Source organism: Mesoplodon densirostris, chromosome X (genome assembly GCF_025265405.1).
Source record: "Mesoplodon densirostris isolate mMesDen1 chromosome X, mMesDen1 primary haplotype, whole genome shotgun sequence".
NCBI lineage: Eukaryota > Metazoa > Chordata > Mammalia > Artiodactyla > Ziphiidae > Mesoplodon > Mesoplodon densirostris.
The window spans coordinates 96,150,369-96,177,252 of record NC_082681.1 but is presented as its reverse complement, the minus strand read 5'-3'; the positions used below and the strand labels follow the sequence as shown (position 1 = coordinate 96,177,252).

Sequence of the window (26,884 nt, the reverse complement as noted above, 5' to 3'; positions counted from 1 at the left end):
AAATACCAAATCATTGTGGGCTAGGGCTTCAACATATGAATTTGGGGGCACACAAACATTTCAATCTATAACAATGACCAAGTGAGACTTATTCCAGAAATGTAAGTTTGAGTGAACATTCCAAAAATAATCAGTATAATTTGCTATATATCAAAGATACATAAAAAGCATCTGACAAACTCCAATATTCACTCCTGATAATAATGCTTAGCAAACGAAGAATAGAAGGGAACTTTCTGAACCTGATAAAGGACATCTATGAAAAACCTACAGCTGACATCATACTTAATAGTGAAAGACAATGTTTTCCTCCTAAGATCAGGAGTAAGACAAGAGTATCTGAACTCACTACTTCTCTTCAACACTATACTGGAATTTCTAGTCAGTGCAGTAAAGCAAGAAAAAGAAATGAAAGGTATCCTTACTAGAAAAGAATAAATATTTGTTTATTTTCAGATGACATGATTATCTATGTAGAAAATCAGATGGAATCGACAAAAAAAGCTACCAGAATTAGTAAGGAAGTCTAGCAAGGCTGCAGGATAAAAGGTCAATTTACAAAAACCTATTATATTCATATACTAGTAAGGAACAATCAGAAGTTGAAATTTTAAAAATAATACCATTTATGACAGCACCAAAAATGTGAAATTCTTATGTATAAATCTGACAAAAGATGTGAAAGACCTTTACAATGACATCCATAAAACATTACTGAGAAAAATAGGAGACCTAAATAAATGGAGAAAGACACCATGTTCATGGATCAGGAGGCTCAATATTATTAAGATTTCAATTATCCCCAAGTTGGTCTATAGATTCAATGCAATTCCAATCAAAATCACACCTGGGTTTTTTTGGGGGGGTGAATTAGTAAACTGATTTTAAAATTCATATGAAAGCGCAAGGGACCTAGGATAGGCAAAACTGCTTAGAACAAAAAGAATGAAGTTAGAGGACTGACACTACCTGATTTCACAACTTATTATAAAGCTACAATAATCAGAACAATGTGGTATTGGGGTAAAGATAGACATATAGCTCAGTGGAACAATGAATTCAGAAGTAGACTCATATATGTGGGCAACTGATTTTCAACAAAGGTGCAGAGCAATTTAGTGAAAAGAGGAGTGTCTTCAACAATCCTCTTCCCAAAAAGCATGCTGGAAAAATTGGATACCCATATGTAAAAAGTAAAACAGCTCCTATCAATACCTCACACCATATATAAAATTAATTTCAGAATGGGTCAAAGAGCTAAATCTAAAACTATAAAACTTCGAGACAAAAACAAAGAAGAAAACCTTTAGGATCTTGGTTAGGTAAAAACTTCTTAGATATGACACCAAAAGCACTTTCCTTAAAAGAACATACTGGTATATTGGACTTCATCAAAATTAAAACTTCTTTTTGAAAGACACTGTTGCTAGGATGAAAAGAGAGGTCAGACTGGGAGAAAAGGTTTGCAAATCATTTATCTGATAAAGGAGTGGTATCCAGAATGTGTCAAGAATCCTCACAACTTAATAACAAGAAAATAACCTAATTAAAAAATGAGCAAACCATCTCAACAGGCACTTTGGTGAAGACAATGAATGGCAAATGCTCACATGAAAAGATGCTCAACCCCATTAGTCATTAGGGAAATGCAAATTAAAACCACAGTGAGATACTGTTACACCCCTATTAGAATGGCTAAAATTTAAAAGACTCACCATACCACGTGAACTGGAACTCTCATAAGTGGGTGGTGGGAATGTAAAATGGCACAGCCGCTTTGAAAAACAGTTTGGAAGCTTCTTACAAAGTTAAACATACACCTACCATAAGATTCAGACATTCTGCTCCTAAATATTTACTGGAGAGAAATGAAAGCAAATGTTCATATAAAGATTAGTACACAAATGTTCATAGTAGCTTTGTTTGTGATTGCCGAAACTAGAAACAACTCAAATGTCCAACAACACTTAAATGGATAAACAAGTTGTGGTATTTACATACAATGAAATACCTCTTAGTAATAAGCAGCCGCATAGCACAGGGAGATCAGCTCGGTGCTTTGTGACCACCTAGAGGGGTGGGATAGGGAGGGTGGGAGGGAGACACAAGAGGGAGGAGATATGGGGATATATGTATACATATAGCTGATTCACTTTGTTATACAGCAGAAACTAACACACCATTGTAAAGCAATTATACTCTGATAAAGATGTTTAAAAAAATGGAATGAACTACACACAGCAGGATAGATATTTTGATTCTCAAAATAATTATGTTGAGTGAAAGGAGCCAGACAAAACAGAAAACGTACTGTATAATTCCATGTATATACAAACCTAGAAAATGAAAACTAATCTAGAGTAACAGTGGATCAGTGGTTGCCTGGGAGTTAGGAGCACAGAGGGGCAGGACTGAGAGATAATAAAGGGGCAAGAAGAAACTTTTGAGAGTGATGGATATATTCATTATCTTGATGATGGTAATGGCTTCAGGCATATGTGTATGTGTCAAAACTAACCAAATTATACTCTTTGTATATGTCCGTTTATTGTATGTCTCTTATACATCAATAAAGCTATTAAAATAAAACCTTAAAAAGACTTCTTCAATTATGTCTCTGTGTCCCTAGGAACTCTGTTTCATTGGCCTGCAAACAGGAGGTTTTATTCAGCTTCTGATGGGTAATGGTTGGGCTTCAGCCACACTCTAGAGACACAAGATTGCACAAGCACCATCCTTATGGCCCATGGAAGTTCTCATGGGGTCTTCTGAATCTAAAACTGCAACCCTTCTATGCTAAACACCTGCCTCCTTCATATTTTCCTACTATCATGTTCTCTACCTGGCATAATTTCTCTAGGGTCAATTTGAAATTACCATGGCCACATTGGGGAATTTCTGACATGAACAAGATTGTTCACTTAAGAAGTACCTCAGGGGATTTCCCTGGTGGTCCAGTGGTTAGGACTCGGAGCTTTCACTGCCGTGGCCCGGGTTCAATCCCTGGTCCAGAAAGTAAGCTGTGCTGCGCGGCCAGAAAAAAAAAAAAAGGGGGTACCTTAGAACAAAAAGGGAAGAAACCCTCATGAGTCATGAGGAGATTGTTTTTATCTATAAGAGAATTTTTTTTAACATAGGAGACTATATTAGCTTTGTTTCTATACTTCAAGGATTAATGAATGGTAGCTTTAAAGTTATTTAGGTTAGTAAAATTGTCAGTGGCCTGAGTTATTGTCTAAACCAGCTGTAATCTCAATATCTATATATCTATTTATCTTTCTATTTCTTGTGTTTGTCAAAATGGGGTTTCTGTATCAATACATTCTTCCTTCTTCAAATAATTACCCTTTAAACATTGTAATTTCATATTTGTCTGAAGCTGGGTCCCTGTTAATTTTTGTCCCTCTCCCTCTGTTTTACCCCCTTAGGACACTTTTAAAGATTAACTGATCAAAAAACATTCAGTTATTATGTGTACACTTTTTTTTCTAGTCCAGATAAACTGTCAAAAATGTCTAAAAAAAAGAAAATGTTATTAAATTATGTTTCTTTTTGTAGACACTGAAAAGTATACTTGCACAATAGCCTTTGTTATTCTAGTTATGAGAAAAGAAGAAAAGAGCTTAATTCCAAGATGAAGAAGAGCTTTTGATACAACTTAGTCTTTATTTATTTACTTATTTGGCTGAGCCGGGTCTTAGTTACAGCACGTGGGCTCCTAGTTGCGGCGTGTGGGATCTAGTTTCCTGACCAGGGATGGAGTTTGGGCCCCCTGCAATGAGAGCACAGAGTCTTAACCACTGGACCATCAGGGAAGTCCCATGACTGAGAGTCTTTAAAAATTAGTTTACCATTTAAAAATAATGTCAGCACAATATTTTGGTTTGTCCAAAACCAGGGTTAAATTATTTAACCTTTCTAAGTGTCCTACACTAGTTTTATGAGTTAAGTAAGTTACCACTGTTTCCAGAACTTCCTGAAAAAATATATTTAAGAACAATTAAATGAAATGATAATAACTTTTTAAAGAGTTATGAAATTTTATGAAATTCTTAAGCTGCTACAAATCACAGAGATTTAACCTATTAGCTAAAATTGAAATTTCCAGATCCTGACTAATTTTAAGGCCTTAGATAAATGGTTAAGTTAATTAATAAATAATCTTTGGATATCTGGACAGTTTCTAAGTAAGAAACAGATACAAAACACTGGCCACTGAACATAACTCTTTTTTCTTATCTCCTAGAATGGCACTGTCCTTATCATCCATAAATTCAGGAGAAGTGCAGAGAACTAACGGAATTCTAAAACCAAAATTTTTTAAGTTCTCAGAAACCCCTTGAACTTTAGGTCCTTGACAGCAGTAAAATCTGTCCCCTCTAAGATCCACAAGTTACCTCCTTCTGAGTTAATAACGAGTTGCCCCATGGATCTGGAAAGTAATCCCAATCCTAGACTCTACCCTATGACATGCTGATATCATTAATTACAGCAGGGAACTCATAAAATACCTCCAGCTTTATCACCAACAAGTACAGCTGCTTTTTCAAAACACCCACCTAAGCAGCCTCTGCATGATCCCAAACCTGAAGGCTTGGTTTTCTGAAGAGGCATCAGAGAAAAACTGCCCTTGAGCCTCCGTGGAAAAGACCTTTTCAGGTACTGTTAGCAACCGACACAACACTAAAACTCCAAGGTACTGATACTGAAGTTCATGTTTCCCAGCTTATAAGATATACAGACCACCTAGAGGGGTGGGATAGGGAGGGTGGGAGGGAGGGAGACGCAAGAGGGAAGAGATACGGGGATATATGTATACGTATAGCTGATTCACTTTGTTATACAGCAGAAACTAACACACCATTGTAAAGCAATTATACTCCAATAAAGATGTGGAAAATAAAAAAAAGACATACATCACTTCGTCCTGACTACTGGGTGGCCATTCCATTGGAATACTTTAAACGGGATTCTTAGGGTCCCTCCAGAAACTGCTGACCGCGGAAGTTGGCAGCTTCTGCCCAAGGTTAATTTTCTGATTCTTCAGTGGCCTTTTTCCTTCCTTTTACCACTCATCTTGCCTGTTATTGTACTCCCTAGGAACTGACTCTAAGGCTCAATATGTTCTCCCTTATCTTCATCCTACGACTTTTGACCCTTTATGATCTTCTCCCACTTCAGAAAAAGTAAAATGTTCTGATGGGTTTTTCTCAGACCATAGCTACTGCTCTGAACTTAACTGTTTGCTGACAAAAAAATTAATCTTTTTTCTTTTAAACACTTGAAAAGGAACGTTTCCTTTTATAGGCCCCTTCTGGTTCTTAAGTTTCTCCCACGACATTAATCCCAAGCTTCAGTGACATAAAAATTGACCTCACATCAACAAAATGCTTCTACTGAGGTTACTACAACCCTATCAGCAAAACGTTGCCCGTAAGGAATGAGAACTAATATTAGCTACAAACATTTTTTTTTTAATTTGACCGCACCACACAGCTTGCGGGATCTTAGTTCCCCGACCAGGGATCGAACCCGGGCCCCCAGCAGTGGAAGATTGGAGTCCTCACCACTGGACCGCAGGGAATTCCCTACAAACATTTGTTCTCTTCAGAGACACTCTTTTTGGGAACTGTTTACCTCCACTCACGTTATCTGCCCATTTCCAGAGACATATAATTAACTCATGCAAAATGATACTTATACTCCCAATAAAGTCTGTGCTCCATTGGGATACCATTTCTGAGGTGGACATCAGACTTACACCAACCTGCCACACACTAACTTATCCAATATATTTGGGGTAATTGTTAGAGACTTCCAGATATTTAAAACTACCTCTCTTCCAGAGGATCACATTTTCATGAAAAGAAGAGGGCAGCACAGCAGAATCTGGGCAACTCCCAGAGAGATAACTGGCTCCTCCTGCATTCTCTGTGAGCTGCAGTTCCCACAATGGTGAAAAGATGGCCCCAAACCTGTCTCAGACCCTAACAGATGCCATAAGTGACACAACTTCTACTCTAGAAGGCTCCCCCACCCCCAAAAAAGTCTAAATTCTTTAGCCAGGCTGTCACGAGCAATCCGAGGAGCGAGTTAGCTTTAGCAATACCTCTTGCTGCACTTATACAAATACTACAGGTCAAGTAGAACAATTTCTGATGAGGCTAAAAGAAAAAGGCACCTGGCTCTCTACACGAGACCAGCTGAACCATGGGACATGTTTCCATGGCCTGGGTTGAGTCATCTAGGCCCCTGTGTCCAGAGTCTATTACGAGGACGAATCATCATCTTGTTTCTGGTAACTGCCTGTGGTGCTTTTGGCCGATGGATCCTGTCCAGAGTCGTAAATGCCACTGTGCAGCCCTTGTCACATCAGAAGTTTCAATACCTCATCCTGCAACAAAAGGAGCAGGAGAGACTTGCCCAAGTCCTCCTGCAGACAATTTTCTCGGTGCCACCTCCAGATCAGCAATATCTCAGCAATGGCGATGATTAGAATATATAAATTCATGTCCTGTGGCCTGACCTCATCTGACCTTGGATGAAACGGGGGGAATGAGAAAGAAATGCAGCCCCTGACATCCATGAGCTGGCCTGGCACTCACAGAAAGGCTTTGGTGCTCTCCCAATGGACATGACCAATTTCACAGATTCCAAACATCAGACAAGGCCACTCTATGACTGTAATGGATCAAAACAAAAACTAGACTAATAAGCATTGTCCAAATTCCCCAAATGACTAAACATCACCCTCTCCTAGCTCATATGAATGGGTGCTGCTTCTTTATCAATCACTCCCTTTGCCTCACCTTTCTAGATAAGGATTAAGATACCCAATCATAGAATCACCCCCACTTTCTGACAGCCTCCAATCTGACTCTCCCCATAAATCGCCTAACACAAGGCCACATCCCATAATAGAATCTAACACCTTCTTACCGAGCCATTGTATGGTATATATGTTCTCCTTCATGGCAAGGAATCAATGAACCCAGATTTGTGTGACTGGATGAACAAATTAATGAATGAAGGGACTTATAATAAAAGATCCAGGACTTACCCTCTAAGAGCTCATAATGTAGCAGGAGAGACAGACAAACCAACGGTTCTCAGGCAGTGTGATGAGTATTATAATAAAACGTAAAGACAGGGTGCTGTACAAGTGACATGTCAGAGCCAGGGGTTTCAGTGAAGGCTTCCTGATAGAGGGGACACTAGGGTGAATCTTAGGTAGGAGTTAGCCCAGCACAGAGGTAGGGGTTGGATTTAGTGGGAGGAAAAACGTGTCTAGTCAGAGAATAGCAAGTTCAAAGGCAAGAAGCAGAGAGAGTATATAGCTAGACCATGACTGAGGTCAAGAAGGGACTACCAGCAAGTCTGCAGGGCCTTATATGCTTTTAGGTCCATTGAAGGGTGGTAGGATTAGATTGTATTTTATAAAGATTCAATAACCACATACTGTGATCAAAGTTAACAAATCATTTACCTCCAGATGTTAAGATGGATACAGCATCACTTTTATTGTATTGCCAAAAGGCATAAATTGAATTAACCATGAGGAAAAGGCAAATAATCCCAAATTAAGGAACATTCTGCACTTTGAACTCCAAAAATATCAATGTCATAAAAGAAAAAAAGGCTGAGGAGCTGTTCCAGGTTAAAGGAGACTAAACACAGCTAAACACAATGCTTTACCCTGGATTGGAATTGGGAACGAAATACTTTTTTTCTTTTGGTAGAAAGAACATTAGTGGGACAACTGATGAAACTCAGCTAGATAATACTGTATGGATGTTAATTGCCTGATCTTGGGAATTCCCTGGTGGTCCAGTGGTTAGGACTCCACGCTTTCACTGCTGCTGTGAGCCCGGGTTCAATCCCTGGTCGGGGAACTAAGATTGCCACAAGCCACATGGTGTGGCCAAAAAAAAAAATTCCCTGATCTTGATAACTGTACTGTGGTTATATAAGAGAATGTCCTTGTCTTCAGGAAATGCACACCACAGTATTTAAAGGTAAAGGAGCACCATGTCTGTAACTAACTCTCAAACTGTTCAGAAAAAAAAAAAATATATATATATATATATGTAAATGAGAGAAGGATAAAGCAAATGTGGTAAACTGTTCACATTTGGGGAATCTAGATGAAGGGTAGTCATGAATTCTTTATATTATTCCTGCAACTTTTCTGTAAGACTGAAATTTTTTCAAAATATAGTTACCCCTTCCCTACCAAAAAAAAAAAAATGCATGTAGTTGAACAAGCTCTATGTGTCAACACTGTGGTAGGACCTGGGAAGGAGAGGGTAAATAAGATGCATCCCCTGCTCTACAGGACTCATGGTCTAGCGGGCCATGTTGGCAGCAGATCCAAAGGTGTGAGACAAGACCTCCAAGAAGATGACAACAATTTGGGCAAGAAATGGGGAAGGCCTGAATGAACTAGGGCAGTGCCAACGTAGCTGGAAGGACATTAAAGGGACAATATTTATGGTCTGGTGACTAACTGGACTTGAGGTAGGGAACAAGAGAAGTCTAATGAGGTGTCCGGGCTTCTTACACAGTCCATTGGCTGGACTATGGTCCCAGTCACCAAGACAGAGTGATCAGGCAGTTTGTGGAGAGTAATGGGATTGAGTTTGGACAGCTCAGTGGTGCTGCTAAGTAGAGGGTTTGAGCTACAGGACTGTAGTTTAGGGGAAAGATCTGAGCTGAGATATATTTGGAGGAGTCATCAGCATTGAGGAGTTAGAGGAAGCCACGAGATAAAAAGAAAGCACAAGAGAACCCCAACATCTGGAGATCGCAGTCCCAGTCTTTGCCTCACCCAAGAAAATGTCCTTCAAGTTCTTACATTTCTACCAATGGTTTGGGCTCTTTGCCAGATTTTTCCCAGCTGGATGTGTGGCTTTCGGAGGCTCCTCACTTTGTAGACTTCCTTCCCACGGGTAAATGGGGACATGGGAGAGTAGTTGTCTTAAGTACCTCTCGGTGTGAAGGCGAAATAATTGAGGCCATAAACACCAGTTATTCTAAGTACTGACCGTAAACTGAACTGAGATTACTCCAACCATCTCCTGCCTGCCTAGAGCCTTGTGCCTTTAGGTATTGATTTCTGGTTCTTCCTCCTTAGTGAATTAAAGGAAATTAGAATGCCACAATGATTGTGATTTGAGTGCGATTTGATAGTGCAGATGGCAAAGAATGGGACACTTGATTGAGAGATAGAAATAATGAGGTAACACTGACCTTGGATTCAACACATACAATAAAACGCATAAATCTCAAGTGTGGCACTGGATGGTTTTTGACAGTGCATACACCTGTGCAACTCACGCCTCCATCAGGATACAGAACAGCTCCACCACCCCAGAAAATTCCCTCAACTCCCCTTTACAGTTAATACCTGACTCGCATCTCCCAGGAGCAGCCACCATTCTGTTTCCCTCCCTCCCTTAATTTTATTTTTTAATGTTTTAAACTTGGGGGTTATTTAGAGAAAGTATGGATGGTCAGGTGGCAGAGCCCGGAATGCATTTAGGCTCTCAATGGAGAATGTGAAACTGAGTGCAGTTTAGGGATATTTATTCCACAGGATTTTTTTTTCATTCAGGTATAGTTGATGTACAATATTACATAAGTTTCAGATGTACAGCATAGTGATTCGCAATTTTTAAAGGTTATATTCCACTTATAGTTATTATAAAATATTGGCTATATTCCCTGTGCTGTACAATATTTCCTTGTATCTTATTTATTTTATACCTAGTAGTTTGTGCCTCTTAGTCCCCTACCTCTACCTTGCCCCTCCCCCCTTCCCTCTCCCCACTGGTAACCACTAGTTTGTTCTCTATGCCTGTGAGTCTGCTTCTTTGTGTTATATTCATTAGTTTGTTGTATTTTTTAGATTCCATCTATAAGTGATATCACACAGGATTTGTCTTTCTCTATCTGACTTATTTCACTAAGCATCAAATAAAGCCTGTCCTCTTGCCCCACCAAAAACGTTTTGCAAGAGTTGGCCTTCAGGGCTTCTCTGGTGGCGCAGTGGTTGAGAGTCCGCCTGCCGATGCAGGGGACACAGGTTCGTGCCCCAGTCCGGGAAGATCCCACATGCCGCGGAGTGGCTGGGCCCGTGAGCCATGGCCGCTGAGCCTGCGCGTCCGGAGCCTGTGCTCCGCAATGGGAGAGGCCACAACAGTGAGAGGCCCGCATACTGCAAAGGGAAAAAAAAAAAAAAAAAGAGTGGGCCTCCAGTTGACTCTTCTCCACTAGGAAAATAGGATTTGTTTAACTGCTTGAACTTTCCTTTTGAACCTGTTTGTGTTTAACCGGACCCTCGACCCAATCTCTCGATGAGGCATTTGGATAACATTGTTTGGTTAGGTCAGAGCTATCCGTCCAAACTCCAAAGCTTAGGTTCACTGGGCTCCAAGCCTCTCTCCCACCTCCCTGCCCCGGCGGGCTCTGCTGGATTCTTCCTGCGGAGGAGGAGGGGAGGCGTGGAGGGAATCGGTTCCCACCCACAGCCCCGGCCGGGTGACTCTCCACCGCGGGCCCTGCTCTGCCACCTGACCTCCGAGCCACCTGCAAGTCATCAGGCTGGTGAGTGCCCTGCTCAGGCCGGCCTCCCTGCCCCCTCCCTGGAGAGGGGACATCTGGCGACAGCCAGCCCCACCCCCAAACCCGCGCGGCTGAAAGGAGACCGACACCCTCTGCCACCCGGGGACCCGCGCCCCACTCGGCCGGCCGGGGCTGGGGAGGAGGCGGGCGCAACCTTCAGCTTCCCCGCGGCACCCGAGGCCGCGGCCGCGCGCCGCCAACCGGTACTGGGCCCCGCTCCCGCACAGGTGGCCCGAGCAGAAAAGGGACATTTGCCAGACACCCCCTCCCCCCGGCTTGCACCACGGAGCGTGGGGTTAAAAGTTGCGATTGCAAAAGTCCCGCGTCTGATCTTGGGCCTTATCTCAGATTGACAGCAGGAAGGCCTTTAGAACCTCTGCCAATTTTTAACAGCCAGTGAGGACTGCAAATGCTACAGCGCTGGCAGGCAACATTTGAGGACGATTTGAGCTGTGTTTCTTTAAAAAAAAAAAAAAAGCGGTTTATGGAACGTAATATTAAACCAAAGACTATTTTCCCCTACCATTAATTTGCCCATCCATGTGTGGGACCAGTGACTTCAAATCAGATAATTGTCAAGGAGAAGGGTGACGATGCAGGCAGTTTTGATCATCATCAGGACACAGTCTGGGAAAGAGAGAAGGCTCTTGAAAGTTGTCTGTCTTTCCTCTCCCACGTGGGTTTCTTAAGTAAGGATTTTTTCTTTTCTGATAATTTTTCTTTTTCTTCTACCTGTTCGCTGGTCACAGCCTCTGGCCTGAAGTCCCAGCACAGAACGTTCCTGCCTGTGGAGTTCAAGACTCCTTGCCAAACTGGCATGGTGCCTTCCTAGGCAGCAAGAAATAGCTGAGGGGCTGTCATTTCCTACAGTGGTGCCCCAACAATGTCCTTTTCTTCCCCCTTTCCATTGTCTGAATTTGAAAATGGATGTTATAGAGAACAGACTGGTGGTTGCCAAGGGGGAGGGTGCTGGGGGAGGGATGGAGTGGGAGGTTGGGATTAGCGGATGTAAGCTTTTATATATAGGATGGATAAACAACAAGGTCCTACTGCATAGCACAGGGAACTATATTCAACATCTTATGAAAAACCATAATGGAAAAGAATATATTAAAAAAAGAATGTATATATATATATATATATATATATATATATATATATATATATATAAAACTGAATCACTTTGCTGTACAGCAGAAATTAACACAACATTGTAAATCAACTAGACTTCAATAAAAAAAAGAATATGGATGTTATTTCTACTTTAGTGTATTATCACTGATGAACTGCATTTCTAAAAATGCAGTTCAGAGAAGTGCAGAGCAGGAAGATTGGCCTTTGGGCCGTCAGAGATGGCCCAAATCAACACCATGCACGGATGGGAAGGACAGCAGGAGGATGCCCGGAGGGCCACCAATGGGGTAGTTTCCCACCCCCTGACCCGCCTTGGCGGCTTAGGTGCTGGCATAAAAGCAGCCTTGCCTTGTAGAAGCAGCCAGCTCTCTCTCTGGGGGTCACTAGCGCCAAGGTGTGGATGTTGGAGTGTTGCTTTTTTTCTCTCTCTTTTTAAGAGAAACCTTGAAAAAAAAAAAAAGCACCGGTAAGTTGATTGAAGATGTCTTGTGTTATGGCCTATCAGCTCTTTCTTCTTTTTTATCTGTCTCCTCCTGCCACACTGCATAGTTTGTTCTGATCTGGGGAAAGTGTGTCCAGCCTTTCCAGTTCTGATTTTAAAAACTCAGTCTGTATTGGGATCTTACCAGCATCTTAGGTGTTTTGCTGAATTTGCTCCATGCGATGACATTTCACTTTATCTCTGTTGTCTTCAGTAAATCTCCCCCAAGACAATGTCTTCAGCTAAGATTGAGTGTGTTTTGCGGGAGAACTGCCGCTGCGGTGAGTCTCCAGTGTGGGAGGAGGCATCCAACTCTCTGCTCTTCGTAGATATTCCTGCAAAAACGGTTTGCCGGTGGGATTCGCTCAGCAAGCAAGTGCAGCAAGTGACCGTGGGTAAGGATGAAGGATGGGCTTGGATCTGCCCAGACAGCCATCTCTTCCCTGGGGAGGGGCGGTCACCTAATGTGTCATTCCTCCGGGACCTTCTTGTTAAAGCGTACTGAATATGCTTGAAAACTGTTGGATTGTCATCCTTTCTGTATCCCCCACTTTGACCCAGGAGTAAAATCTGGATGGTCAATACTTTCCTCTTCCCCTGCGGGTGCCGGGCAACATTCCCCATTATGTTTTGGATGGTGAGTCACGGTAGGGTCTTTCCTTCATACCTTCAGTTAACAGCCGTGAAAGTTGGAGACCCGGTTTGTGGCACAGCAAAGGTTATCTACCTTGGGTCAGGCCAAGGCCTTAATTTGCAAATAATAATAATAATAATAATAACAACAGATATATCCCTTCTTTGTGCAAAGAGGAGATTTTGGACTTAGAAAGCGTTAACCGGGACTTTCTGTTCACTGTTCAAAACAGGATTCACAAAGGAATTTCGAGTGCATTGGAGTATGATTCTGTTAATGGCCTTGTGAGTTCCCATGGAGGGGTTATCACATTTTATGGCCCAAGGGTATGGGCTTGACTAGAGATAAAGAAGTTTCTTCTTTTCATTATTGTGTTCCTGGGAAAGAGATACCAGGAATTCCTGTGACCTCAGGACACTCTCTCTCAACCCAGAACTGGGGACCTTTTTTTTTTTTAGATGAGAGGGAACAGCTTTTAATTCACTCACGGACATGACTGTGGCTCGAGGCAAAATGACTGTGGCCCGCTGTGATCAGACTTGGGGGAGGGACCCATCACCTTCCCTAGTCTCTCTTTCCCAGTATGCACACATTAGGGATATATTCCTACCCCTAATCTGCAAAACAAAAACAAAACAAACAAACAAAAAAAAAACCCCAAACCCTGGGAAGAGCTTGTGGTGTCCACAGTAGCTTAAAAGCTAACAGAAGACTCAGGCCACAGGTTGGGATCCCTGATGAAGATATGACGCTCCTACTAGTGTCTTGCACATTCCCTGGGACCCTCCACGGCTCCAGTCAACTTCTGCACAGGGCACCAAGCGTCTTGCACTGAATAGATGCTTAGGAAATGTTTTCACAATAAAGTCTGTCAATTTGTTTCCTGTGAGTACTCACCATGGTAATCAATCTCTCCACTTAAAAAAAAAGTTTCCTTATATGTGGAAAAACGTTAAACCCAGAAAACCTAAAATTTAAATATACAAAATATAGTAGTATAAGGAAGAAGTGATTTTTTAAATCACTGCATCTACATTTCTATTATTATTATTATTATTATTATTATTATTATTATTATTATTTATTTTTATTTATTTGGTTGTGTCGGGTCTTAGTTGCGGCAGGCGGGCTCCCTAGTTGCGGCTTGCCGGCTCCTTAGTCGCAGCACGTGGGCTCCTTAGTTGTGGCATGCATGTGGGATCTAGTTCCCTGACCAGGGAACGAACCCGGGCCCCCGCGTTGGGAGTGCAGAGTCTTATCCACTGCGCCACCAGGCAAGTCCCTCTATTATTTTTTAATCGTGCTTACTTCCAAAAAGGATTTAAGAAACAATTTTCAATTAAATACATACAAAACAGGGTCCCTTTAAAAAGACAAGTCCTAATTTAAAAAAAAAAAAAAGACAAGCCCTGTACTTGAGGGAGAGAGAGATATCACAAAACCCAGTTTCTGGAACTAAACACAGTTTGTGTCCCTGCATTTCCTGAAGATCAGGCAAACTGAGCATCGCTTGCTCTGTGACAACTGCCCTGGTTTACACACCACCCCCTTAGGAACCTCTCCTCTGAACTTGCTGTGGCACCTGCCCCAGTGTATGGTGGCTGCTGTGGTTTGACTTCTCTGCTTCTCCCGCTAGACTGGGAGCTTCCAGAGGAGTTGGGTTTCATTCATCTGTCCATCCATGCTGCCTGGAACAGCACACGGAGTTCATGCTCAACGAATAAACTGGGTTATGTAACCGTCACAGTTCAACAGAGAGGAGGGAGCACGCCCCTTGTCAAAAGAGCTGCAACCTCTTAGAGATGCCGGGTGGTGCGATGGACCCAGTGTGACTACTGGCTGCCCCCTGACTGCTGCTTTTATCTCTGCAGATGCCCCAGTCAGCTCTGTGGCCCTTCGCCAGTCAGGAGGCTATGTCGCCACAGTTGGATCAAAGTTCTGTGCTTTGAACTGGGAAGATCAGTCAGCAGTTGTCTTGGCCACAGTAGATAAAGACAAGAAAAACAATCGATTCAATGACGGGAAGGTGGATCCCGCTGGGAGATACTTTGCCGGTATGGTTTACCTTTAGCACCTACTTACTGAGCTTTGGGGAAGACCAGAATATGAGTTACAAAAGCCTCACAGCTGCAGTAGTAAAAGAAGTATTCATAACAGGTCTTGGGTTCTTCTTTTATTATTACTTAAGTCACTTGGATCCAAAAAAAAAATCCCATGAGAAAAACTTCATAGATATCCCTTTCAACTGCTCTCTCTAGCAGACTAAAATTTGTATTGTATTTTTGTAGTTTAAATGAGTTTTAAGATAGAGGTTGTGTTGTGGTTACTGTTTAAATTGGAAATAATTGGAAACTTTCAGAAGAAAAAAGTAACAATAGTACAAACAACACCTGTATAGCCTTTACCTAGACTCACCTATTGTCAACATTTTGTTCCGACTGCTCTCTCAGTACATAAACATTTTTCTCCAGGATCATTTGAAAGTAAGTTGCATATATCATGTGCCTTTACCTCTAAAATACTTCAGTGTGAATTTCCCAAGGAAAAAATGACATATTCTTACATGACCATAGTACAGTAATCAACTCAAAGAAGTTTAACATTATGACAAATTTATATGATGTACTATCTATATTTCAGTTTTGTCAATTCACCAAATAATGTCCTTTATAGCATTCTTTCCCTCCAGTACAGAATCCAGTCTAGGATTATGTACTGCATTTAGTTGTCATTTCTCTTTAATCCTCTTTCATCTGGAATGGAACATAGCCTTTCTTTGTTTTTTATGACATTGCCATTTTTGAAGACTACAATCTCACCCAACTCCCCTCTTTTTTAACAGAACATTCCTCATGTTTTTGCGTTTGTCTAATGTTTCCTTGTGATTAGATTGATGCTATATATTCATGGCTGGAATCACTGCATAGGTGCTGTTCTGTTCTTCTCGGGGTATCCCATCTGGATACCATCTGTCCCTCATTGGTGATGTCAGTTTTGATCACCCAGTTGAGATCTTAGATTTCTCTACTACATAGTTACTATTTTTAAATTGCAATTTATAAGCAGTTTGTGGGGTCTGTTAGTGATCTATTGCTGTGTTACAAATTACCCTGAAATTTAGTGGCTTAAAATAACAAACATATATTATCTCACATAGTTTCTGAAGGTCAAGAACCTGGGTCTGGCTTGGCTGGATGGTTCGAGGCTATGTCCTGAAGTTGCAGTCAAGCTGTTGGCTGGGGCTACAGCCTTGGAGGGAGCTGGAGTCTCTGAAGCGGCCTGGAGGATCTGCTTCAAATCTCATTCACATGGCAGGCAGTTGGCAGGAGGCTTCATTTCCTTACTGCGTGGGCCTCTCCATAGGACTGCCCGGGACATGGCTTCCCCCAGAGCCAGTGATGAGAGGCAGAGAGAGAGAGAAAGAGAGAAAGCCCACGGTGGAAGCTACAGTCCTATTATAACCAAGCTCAGAAGTGACATAGCATCACTTCTGCCATGAGCTATTGGTCACAAACTTATGGAGGGGACTAGACAAGGGTGTGAATACTGGGAGGCAGGGATCATTATGGGTCATCTTAGAGGCTGGCTACAACATGGGGAGATACTTTAAGTCCAAGCAAATATCCTGGTCCTCATCAAAATACCTTCCTTATGTTTTACATTCCTTGATGATTCTCACTTGAAGCCATCTTTATTATGATGGCTGCAGAATGACTTACATACAGATTTAAATGAATTTTAACTCTAGTTTGAAATTAAATAATGCATTTCACATTTAGTTCTCATTTAGCTCCCATTCTGACAACCCTATAGTTAGCCAAAGTTGATTCTAAATCCCTGCTGTTTCCACCTCCCCACTCTGCCCCTCACATCATCAGCCATGCTGTCCTGGCTCCATTCTTTCTTTCTTTCTTCCTTTCTCTTTCTCTCTCCTTCTTTCTTTCACTGTGCTGGGTCTTTGTTGCGGCACGCAGGATCCTTAGTTGTGGCATGCGGGATCTTTTAGTTGCAGCATGTGAACTCTTAGTTGTGGCATGCATGTGGGATCTAGTTCCCTGAGCAGGGATCAAACCGGGGCCCCTGCATTGGGAGCACAGAGTCTTAGCGACTGGACCACCAGGGAAGTCCCTCCCTTCACTTTCAACATGGAAGGTAAGTAAGATCTGAGCAGGTTGCGTGGATTGTTTCCCATCTTCCTAGACTTTACACAACCACAGATCTAGTCCAGGACAGGTTGAAAGATTAGAGATGAGAACCCATTGGAAGCCCTTCTGCCAGTAATTTCTGCAGGATGAAGAAATATGCTTGGATACTCTACCTCCTGTTGAAGTTGATTCTCTCTCTCCCTTATGGCTAGAAGTTTACAGCTCTGTGGCACTTGGTGAGACAAAATTAAAATGCCCTCAGAGGCCTGAGTCCTTAGCCTGGAGTCCCTAATTCTTAACCTTTGCCCTCTGGAGACCCCTTAAAATTGTAGGCATCAGTGTGCATACATACTGGTCATGTGCATCTGACAGAAGCACCTGAGAAACTTTTTCTAGAGAGAGTTTATAGCTTCCGGCAGGTGTTGAGAACTGTCCCTGGCCCAGAAAAGGGTGGGGTCATCTGATAGTCTGGATGGGGGTCTCTTAGTGGTGGGTAGTACCCTGAAGGTGTCCCAACACCCAAGGTCTCACCTGTCTGGGCTTACTACTAGATAATGATAAACCAGGGCTCCAGTTTCTTTCCCACTAAGGAAGAGCCCTTTCTAAGCAGTGGGGGATCCACATTCATGTTCCAGGCACCTCCTTCTGTGAGGCAGATAGTGAGGGAAGGGGGTAGGTGGGGGTGGAATAGAAATAATAGAAACAAGCCCAACTGCCCTATAGAAAAAAACAAGGAAGGAGGTCTGGCTTGCTGTTCAGGCTTCCCAGTTTCAGTCCATCTTCCTCTAACTCACTCTTCTTTCAGATGGAGCATGTTATAGTAAATGAGCTTTCTAATTTCTTCATTATGTTAAATTCTGCTCTGTCCTCTGAGATCACACTCAAGTCTAAGTGCATATCCCATGGGCACATGAGAAGAATGTGTATTCTGCTGTTGTTGAATGGAGTGTTCTCTATAAATGTCACTTAAGTCCAGTTTGGTTAATGGTATTCAGTTCTTCTATTTCTTTGCTGATTTTCTATCTACTTGGGTCTATTACAGAGAAAGGGATGCTGACATCTCCAACCGGAATTATGGATTTGTGTGTTTCTCCTTTAAGTTCTGACTTTTGCCTTGTGTATTTTGAAGGTCTGTTGTTTAGCACATGCACATTTAGGATTATTATGTCTCCTTAGTGAAGTGACTATTTTCACAATATGTAGTTACTCCTATTTATCCCTGGTAGTTTTCTTTGCTCTAAGTATATCTTGTCTGATACTAACATAGCCTCTACAGTTTTTTTAACTTAATATTTGCATAGGATAGGTCTTTTCCCATCCTTTTACTTTTAAGCTACCTATATCCTTATATTTGAAGTGAGTTTCTTATAGACAGCATATAGTTCTATTTTCACAAAGTTTATTCTGACATCTTAATTGATGTGTTTAGATTATTTACATTTCATGTAATTATTGATATGCTTTGACTTAGATCCACCATTTTATTATTTGTTTTCTCTTCTTTCCCTCTGTATTTTTTGTTACTCTGCTTCCCCTTTCCTGCCTTCTTTTAGGTTATTTGAATATTTTTTAGAATTCAATTTTAATTTACTTATTGTGATTTTTCACTATATCTCTCTGTATAGTTTTTTAAGGGTTCCTGAATGGATTACAAATGTATAGTTAACTTTTCACAGTCTATCTAGAACCAATATTTTACCACTTCAATTGACAATCACCCATTTATATCATAGTTGTCTTTATATACGTAGATTTAAAATCCCATCAGAAAATGTAATTTTTGCTTTCGATCATCAGAAATATTTTAAGGAACTAAAAGGAAGAATAGTCTATTATATTTACTCATATACGTGCTATTTCTATTGCTCTTTCTTCATTCCTGTTGTTCCTTTTGGTATGCCCCTTCTGTCTGAAGAATTTCCTTTAGCAATTCTTTTAGAACAAGTCTGCTGGCTATAAATTCTCTTAGTTTTACTTCACAGGAGAATGTCTTTATTTCACCTTCATTCTTTAAGGATATTTTCACTTGATGTAAAATCTAGGTTGACACATTTTTTTTCTTTCAACAAATTAAAAATGTATCACTTTCTTCTGACCTCCACAGTTTCTCATGAAAAATCAACAGTCATTGAAATCATTATTCTCCTATATGTTGTATGTATGTCATTTTTCTTTCATTAATCTTAAGGATTTCTATTTAACTTAAGTTTGGTTGTTGGTTTTTATGTGTTTTTGTTTGTTCTTTTTTTTTTTTTTGGCCACACCACATGGCATGTGGCATCTTAGTTCCCTGACCAGGGATCAAACCCATGCCCCCTGCATTGGAAGCATGGAGTCCCAACCACTGGACCGCCAGGGAAGTCCCTATTTAACTTAAGTTTTTAGAAATTCGATTATGATGTGTCTGGGTATAGGTTTCTTTGGGCTTATTCTGTTTGGGGTTTGCTCAGCTTCTCAAATATATAGTTTTATGTTTTTCACCAAACTTGGAGAGTTTTGAGCCATTACTTCTTCAAATATTTTTTGGCCGTGTATTCTTTGTCCTCTTCTCTAGGAATCTAGTGACACATGTGTTAGCTCTTTTGTTGTTGTCCCACAGGTCCCTAACACTCTATTTTTTTTTTTCAGTCTCTCTTTCTCTCTGTTGTTCAGATTGGATAGTTTCTTGATCTAGCATCAGATATACTGACTTTCCTCTGTCGTCTCTATTCTGCTATTGAGTCCATCCAGTGGGTTTTTTATTTGATTAATTTTATTTTTCAGTTCTAAAATTTTCACTTGGGGATTCTTTATATTTCTCCTCCTTTGCTGCTATTTTGAGTTTTGTTTTAAGACTTTGCAAATCGTTCATTTGAGCATTTTTATAAGAATTGCTTTAGTCTTTGTCAAGTAATTCCAACATCTGTGCCATCTCACTGTCTGCTTCTTGATTCTTTTTCCTATACGACTTGAGATTTTCATGCTTCTTTGTGTTGCCAAGTAACTTTGGATTGTATCCTGGACATTTTGACTATTACCTTATGAGATGCTGGGTCTTGTTTAAATCCTATGGAGAATGTTGATATATTCGTTTCAGTAAGCAATCTGTATGTTTAGGTTCAGACCTCAAGTTCCAACCTACTTTCTATTAGGTGCCATTAGGTGTGCCACTCAGTGGTCAGTCTGAGACCTAGAAGGAGTTCTATCCATTAGCTCCATTCTCCAAATCTTTTGCATGCTAATTAGAATCAGATCCATGCATGTACAAACAGATGAGCCCAGAAGATCACAAACAACTTTATGGGGTTGCATTCCTGAGTATCATCCCTCTTTACTATCTTCTACTACTTTCCAGCTTCCTGTAGCTCCTTTTCATTCCTCCAGTCAGAAACCACCCACTTGTATGACTGTTCTGCCTCCAGGGCCAAGTGGCAGGAGGGGAGAGAGAGAGAGAGAACATGAAAGCAACGATGTTTGATCTGCCCTTTTGTCCCTGCAGCTTCACTAAATGCAGAGGAATGTCGCCTTCCCTCAGAGTTTTGATTCCTGTAGTTTCCTGTTGCTGACCACTCTCTGCCTTTGCTACCCTCACTGCAGAATTGCCTGGGGGCTGGTGCATGAGAAAATGGAGAAAAAGGAGTAGAAAATAAGCAGGGGGTTTCTTCCACTCTCTCTCTGAGCCGTAGGAGTGTTTTCTGCTCCTTGCGCCAGATCTAGAGGTTTCTCTCGGACCTCTTTCTGCCTGCACCATGGTGCTCACTTCCAAGTTTCAAGCTGGGTTGAGTTCAGGCCAGGACATACTAGAGGATAAAATGGAGAAATCAAGAACTCGCCACCAATTAGGTGATACTTCAAATTCTGTGCTCTTCTCTGAGCCGCCTGATAATTTACATTGCAGAGTTGTCAAATAGCTATGCCATGCATTTTGTCCAGGTCTTAGAGTTGTGCTCAGTGCGAGAAAATGAGGTTGGTGCAGATGTCTGGAACCAGAACCTCTCAAGGTAGTTTTAATTTGCATTATAAGCAAGGTAGTTGTCATTAAAAAAAAAAAAACCCATAGGACCCAGATTGGGATTGTATAATAATTTCCTTGATTTCATCACAGGGAAGGAGTCCTGGTGAGAGAAGATGGTGCAGTGCGTGGGTGGGATGCTGTGCAGCTGAGCTCTGTGCTCTTTGGGTTTTGTAGGTACCATGGCTGAGGAAACAGCTCCAGCAGTTCTGGAGCGGCACCAAGGGTCCCTGTACTCCCTCTTTCCCGACCACCATGTGGAAAAGTACTTTGACCAGGTGGACATCTCCAATGGTTTGGATTGGTCTCTGGACCACAAAATCTTCTATTACATCGATAGCCTGTCCTACTCCGTGGATGCTTTTGACTATGACCTGCAGACAGGGAAGATCTGTATGTACTTTTTCATTATTTTTCTTAATATTGCTGGTATTTTTTTCATATGCATACGACTAGCAGGCTGCCTCGCCCTTAACCCATTTGAAAAGGTCCTTACTTTTCAAACAAAGAACTGCCTAATGTTATGATTCCAATATTGTAATGATTACACAGACTTGACTATGCTGCCAGTCAAGCCATGGCTCTCAGCACAACTAAATATGGCCACAGTTGGCATAATATGGCTAGATCCTTAATCCTTTTTCTTGCAACCATCACTAGAAAGAGGCTCACTGTAAAACGGATCCTGTTCTACCAGCTGGTGCTTAAAGGCAAATAGTATACAGCAGAATGGGACAAAAGAACAGAAAATTAGAGTTTGGGGTTGATATTTCTTACTTGTACTTTAGTTAACTATAGGCAAGTACTTAAAGACAAATTAACAACCTTTCAAAATGGAAAAGTAAAAAAAGTAGTTGCAGATTGTTCAACTCCACCAACGGGATCTAAATGAGCCATAGTTGGAAACTGGGAGGGAAGGAATTATTGGAAAGAATTTAAAAAGAAGTGCTTGAAACTTTCATGAAAGGTGCCAGACCACAAGAGCAAAACCAATCATAAAAATGACTTGAAAAAAATCATGAGTCTCATGTAGATTTAATCAGAGGCAAAATATTCCAGCACAGATGTTTTACTTTGAAATATGTAGTGCTCTTTTTCATGACTGTTTTTACCCACTTTACTTACACATGGTTTTAACATTTTTTCCCTTATACCTCAATCTGATTACCGTAATGACCTGGATTTTGTAGTGTAATGTTCCTCTGGATTTTGATGCTTGTTTTTTGTATATTATGATTCCCTTTAAGGCTGGCCAGTTGGTTTCAGAATACCCCTTTTCAGAAACAAGCTCTTCTAATATTTAGATAAGGTGATTTTGGAGCATTTAGTTGGGCAGAAACAGAACTCATACACCTTGTTAGTTTTTGTGCGTGAACTGTTGGCAGCTCGAACCTGGGCCCTTGGCTGGAGAGCGTGGAGTCCTAACCACTGGGCCGCCAGGGAATTCCCCAAAGTAGGCATTTTTGGAAGTGAAACAGCAAAGGTCTAACCACAGACTGAAGTGTGTCTGAGGTGGGCATGCAGGGCTTCAGTTCAGGTCTCTCAAAAAGATCTTTTGTTATTTTATTAAGAATTCTGCTTTCTTTTTTCTCTCCTCCTCTGAAAGCTTAGGTAGCAGTGTCTGTACCCAAACTAAAGGGAGTGAATCCACCCCAAATCCTACAGTACAAATCCTTCGTTGAGGGGTGCTCACTCATGTTTTTAGACATTTTTAGAGTTAGGATTCCTCCTGAATCATCCCGCCTGTGGTACCCATTTGCCAGACACTGGATAAGCAGAAATGATCAGTATTTATAATCAACTTGATTGCTCATTGTTTGATGCTCAGTATTGAGTGGCCTGTGGTTTTGGGGTGTGTGTGTGTGGTTGGTTTGTCTGTTTGTTTGTTTTTTTTAACCATAGCCAACCGCAGAAGTGTTTACAAGCTGGAGAAAGAAGAACAAATCCCTGATGGAATGTGTATTGATGTTGAGGGGAAGCTCTGGGTGGCCTGTTACAATGGAGGAAGAGTGATCCGTTTGGATCCTGAGACAGGTAGGCCCACAGCAAAATGAAAAACCCCCACCATGTCTAGAAAACACCAGACACTAGGGGCCAGAGAAATTTCATTACTAATAAAGTTATATAGAGATACATTCCAAGGTCTCAATTGGATGATTTTGGAAATAAAGGCCAAAGATATAGCCCAAAATATTATAGTCATAACTCCTTTTCCTGTAGAGGTAAATCTTTTTTGCCCAGAAGAAATTGTCAGGGAAGGTAGGTGAAATACCTGGACGAAGTCTGACCTCCAAATCTTCTTTGAACTTTCCTATTGCTCCACAAGGGGTCCCGAAAAGTTGTGCGGGTGGAAATTTGCTAGAGCTAGACTTTAGATGAAATATTTGGTGACCTAGGGAAAAGACTCCGAACTGTGAAGTTGCCTGTTCTTAAAACAACCTCATGCTGCTTTGGAGGGAAGGATTACTCTGAAATGTATGTGACCAGTGCCCGGGATGGGATGGACCCCGAGGGTCTACTGCAGCAACCTGAAGCTGGTGGAATTTTCAAGGTGATCTGGCTATTTCTTTTATTTTGAGGGTGAGGTGGGAGATCTTCGGTTAAGTAACTGAATGATTGGTGCCTTTTCATACTTCCCAAATACAACTGTATTTGGCATTTAAGCTCATCATGCTAGACTTAAAAACATTTTATTGAGATTTTCTAGACCTGAAATCCAGGACAATGTGTTTAGCCCACTTTGTACAGTGCTTTAAAATATTTTTTTGCTTCAACGGTGTTTGAAATTCTATAAATCAGTAGAATAGGCTTGGAAAACCAGTGTTTGAAACACATTTATAAGATTAGTTGATTGTTTTGATGTTGCAAGAATATTTTCAGGTTCTTAACTTTTTGGTCAGTGAAATAAACACGGATAAGAGTTATAGATCTCTTGAGCTGAAAAGAAATGTAGAAATCATCTGGCGCAAACCCCTTTCTTAACAGATGGGAAGAAGATAGAAATAAATTCAGTTTTCAATTCTAGTTGTAAATGGTTGCTAGTTGAATTATTATCTACGTGAATAATTGGGTTGGACCATAAATACCTAATCAAATAGTTCCTTTATATTATAGGAAACAAAACAAGGATAATAGGTGGCTAAATATATTATTGTGAATCACAAAAATGTTTTTGGAGAATGCTTGTGAATTACCTTGTATCAGAGTTTCTCTCTTTTCTTTTTTTAACAGATAACTGGCCTGGGGGTCAAAGGAATTCCTCCCTATCCCTATGCAGGATGAGTGACAGGCCTTCCTTCATAGTGGAGGAGACTTAGAAGACAACTAGAAAATTCTGGTGCTGAAATTTCAGTCTAGTTACAAAAAAAAAATGAAGCAATGATATTAATAGGATTAAATTTTTAATTACAATTTTTAAAACATAGAGCATTTTTAACAAGGGGTGACAGGTGGTTTTGATAACATACTATAAGGCCTTCTGCAAAAGTGCTATAGAAATATAGAGGTGTTCAACCGTCAACCTGCCTCTTGATTCTTTGCAAATTGCTGGTGGAATCGGGGAAGGGGGAAGGGACCATAATTTGCTCTTTACTCTGCATTCCATACTTACTATACCTAAAGCTTTAGAACACTAATAAATTAGTAGTCTGGTAATGACTTGCTATGATTATGTTCCTTTTTATTTTCATCATAATCTTATAAAATATGCTGCAGTGCCGACCTACCTTCATATTACTTTTCCTGTATGTTATTTTACAAACTAAAATATTGCTGGAGGATAAGAATCAAACATTTTGGCAAAATCTGTGGTTCCGACTGCCACCTAGTAGATGTAATGTATCACTTTGGAAAGAATACTTTAAAAATAGCTTTATTGAGTTATAATTGACCTACACATATTTAAAGTGTACAATTTGATAAGTTTGACATATATACACACATTAATGAAACCAACACCTCAAGTAAGATAATGAATCTATCCACTACCCCAAGATTTTCCCTGTGTCCCTTTGTAATCCTTTCCTTTGGTCCTTCTGTATGCCTGCACCCATCCCCAGGAAACCACTCATCTGATTTCTGTCACTATAAATTAGCCTTAAAATTGGGTACTGTGGGGCTTCCCTGGTGGCGCAGTGGTTGAGAGTCCGCCTGCCGATGCAGGGGACACGGGTTCGTGCCCCGGTCTGGAAAGATCCCACATGCCGCGGAGCAGCTAGGTCCGTGAGCCATGGCCACTGAGCCTGTGCATCCGGAGCCTGTGCTCCACAACGGGAGAGACCACAATAGTGAGAGGCCCACATACCGCAAAAAAAAAAAAAAAAAAAAAAAAAAAAAAAAAATTGGGTACTGTGATTTCTCCAACTTTGTTTTTTCAAAATTGTTTTAGCTCTTTTAGTTCCTTTGGCCTTCCATATAAATTTTAGAATCAGCTTGACTATATCTACAAAAAAATCCTGGGGCAATTTTAATTGGAATCGCTTTAAATCTGTAGAAAAATTTGGAGAGAATTGGCATCTTTACTATTTTGAATCTTCCAACCCATGAACATGGCATGTCTTTCCAATTATTTAAGTCTTCTTTGATTTCTTTCATCAGCATTTTGTAGTTTTCAGCATACAGATTTTTGTTTTGTTTTGGTTTTGGTTTTGGCCGCACCATGCAGCATGTGGGATCTTAGTTCCCTGACCAGGGATCAAACCCCCACTCCCTGCAGTGGAAAAGTAGAGTCTTATCCACTGGGCCGCCAGGGAAGTCCCAAGCATACAGATCTTGTACATGTTTTGTTAGGTTTATATCCAAGTATTTCATTTTCTGGAGCTATTGTGTTATTATTATTTAAATTTTTTTGTTTCCAGTTGCTCATTGCTCATTTATGGAAGTATGATTGGTGTTTGTAGCTTGAATTTGTATCTGATGACTTTGCTAAACTCACTTATTAGTTCTAAGAGTATCTCTATAACTTCTCTGGGATTCTTTGGATATATAATCATGTCTTCTGTGAGTAGACAGTTTTATTTTGTCCTTTCCAATATGTATACTTTAATTTCTTTTTCTTACCTTATTGCACTGACTAAAACTGCCGGCATTATGTTGAATAGGAATAGTAAGAGTGGATATCATTGCCTTGCTCCCAATCTTAGGAGAAAAGCATGGAGTCTTTCTTCAGTAAATATGATGTTAGCTGCAGAATTTTTTGTAGATGCCCTTTCTCATGTTGAGTAAGTTCTCCTCTAGTCTAGTTTGCTGAGAGTTTTTATTAGTAGTAGTAGTAGTATTTTGGTTTTTTATTTTATTTTATTTATTTATTTTTTATTTACTTTTGGCTGTGTTGGGTCTTCCTTACTGCACACGGGCTTTCTCTAGTTGCGGCGAGCAGGGGCTACTCTTCGTTGCGGTGCACGGGCTTCTCACTGTGGTGGCTTCTCTTGTTGTGGAGCACAGTCTCTAGGTGTGCGGGCTTCAGTAGCTGTGGTGCGTGGGCTCAGTAGTTGTGGCTCGTGGGATCTAGAGCGCAGGCTCAGTAGTTGTGGCACGTGGGCTTAGTTGCTCTGCGGCATGTGGGATATTCCCGGACCAGGGCTCGAACCCATGTCCCCTGCATTGGCAGATGGATTCTTAACCACTGTGCCACCAGGGAAGCCCAGTAGTAGTATTCTGGATGTATTTTATCAATTTTTTTCTGCATTTGTTGATACGATCATATGGTTTTTCTTCTTTAGACATTAATATGATAGACTTTTGCATCCTTGGGATAAACCCCACCCTGGGTGGTGGCATATTATTCTTTTTATATATTACTGGATTCAACATTCTAAAATTTTGTTGAGGATTTTTACATCTATGTTCATCACGGATATTGGTCTCTAGTTTTCTTT

General features: G+C 40.9%; 1 protein-coding gene across 2 annotated transcripts; it reads left to right on the top strand.

The window, feature by feature from the left end:
• Positions 1-12,470: 12,470 nt before the first annotated feature.
• On the top strand, positions 12,471-24,290 carry RGN (regucalcin). Of its 2 annotated transcripts, XM_060087566.1 has the most exons (6): positions 12,471-12,633; positions 14,744-14,926; positions 21,186-21,401; positions 22,911-23,042; positions 23,405-23,559; positions 24,240-24,290. In XM_060087566.1, exons 1-6 carry the CDS (start codon positions 12,471-12,473, stop codon positions 24,288-24,290), a joined length of 900 nt encoding a protein of 299 aa, XP_059943549.1. The 2 variants fall into 2 exon arrangements, with proteins under 2 accessions (XP_059943549.1, XP_059943550.1); XM_060087567.1 differs by lacking the exon at positions 21,186-21,401.
• The last annotated feature ends 2,594 nt before the right edge of the window (positions 24,291-26,884 follow it).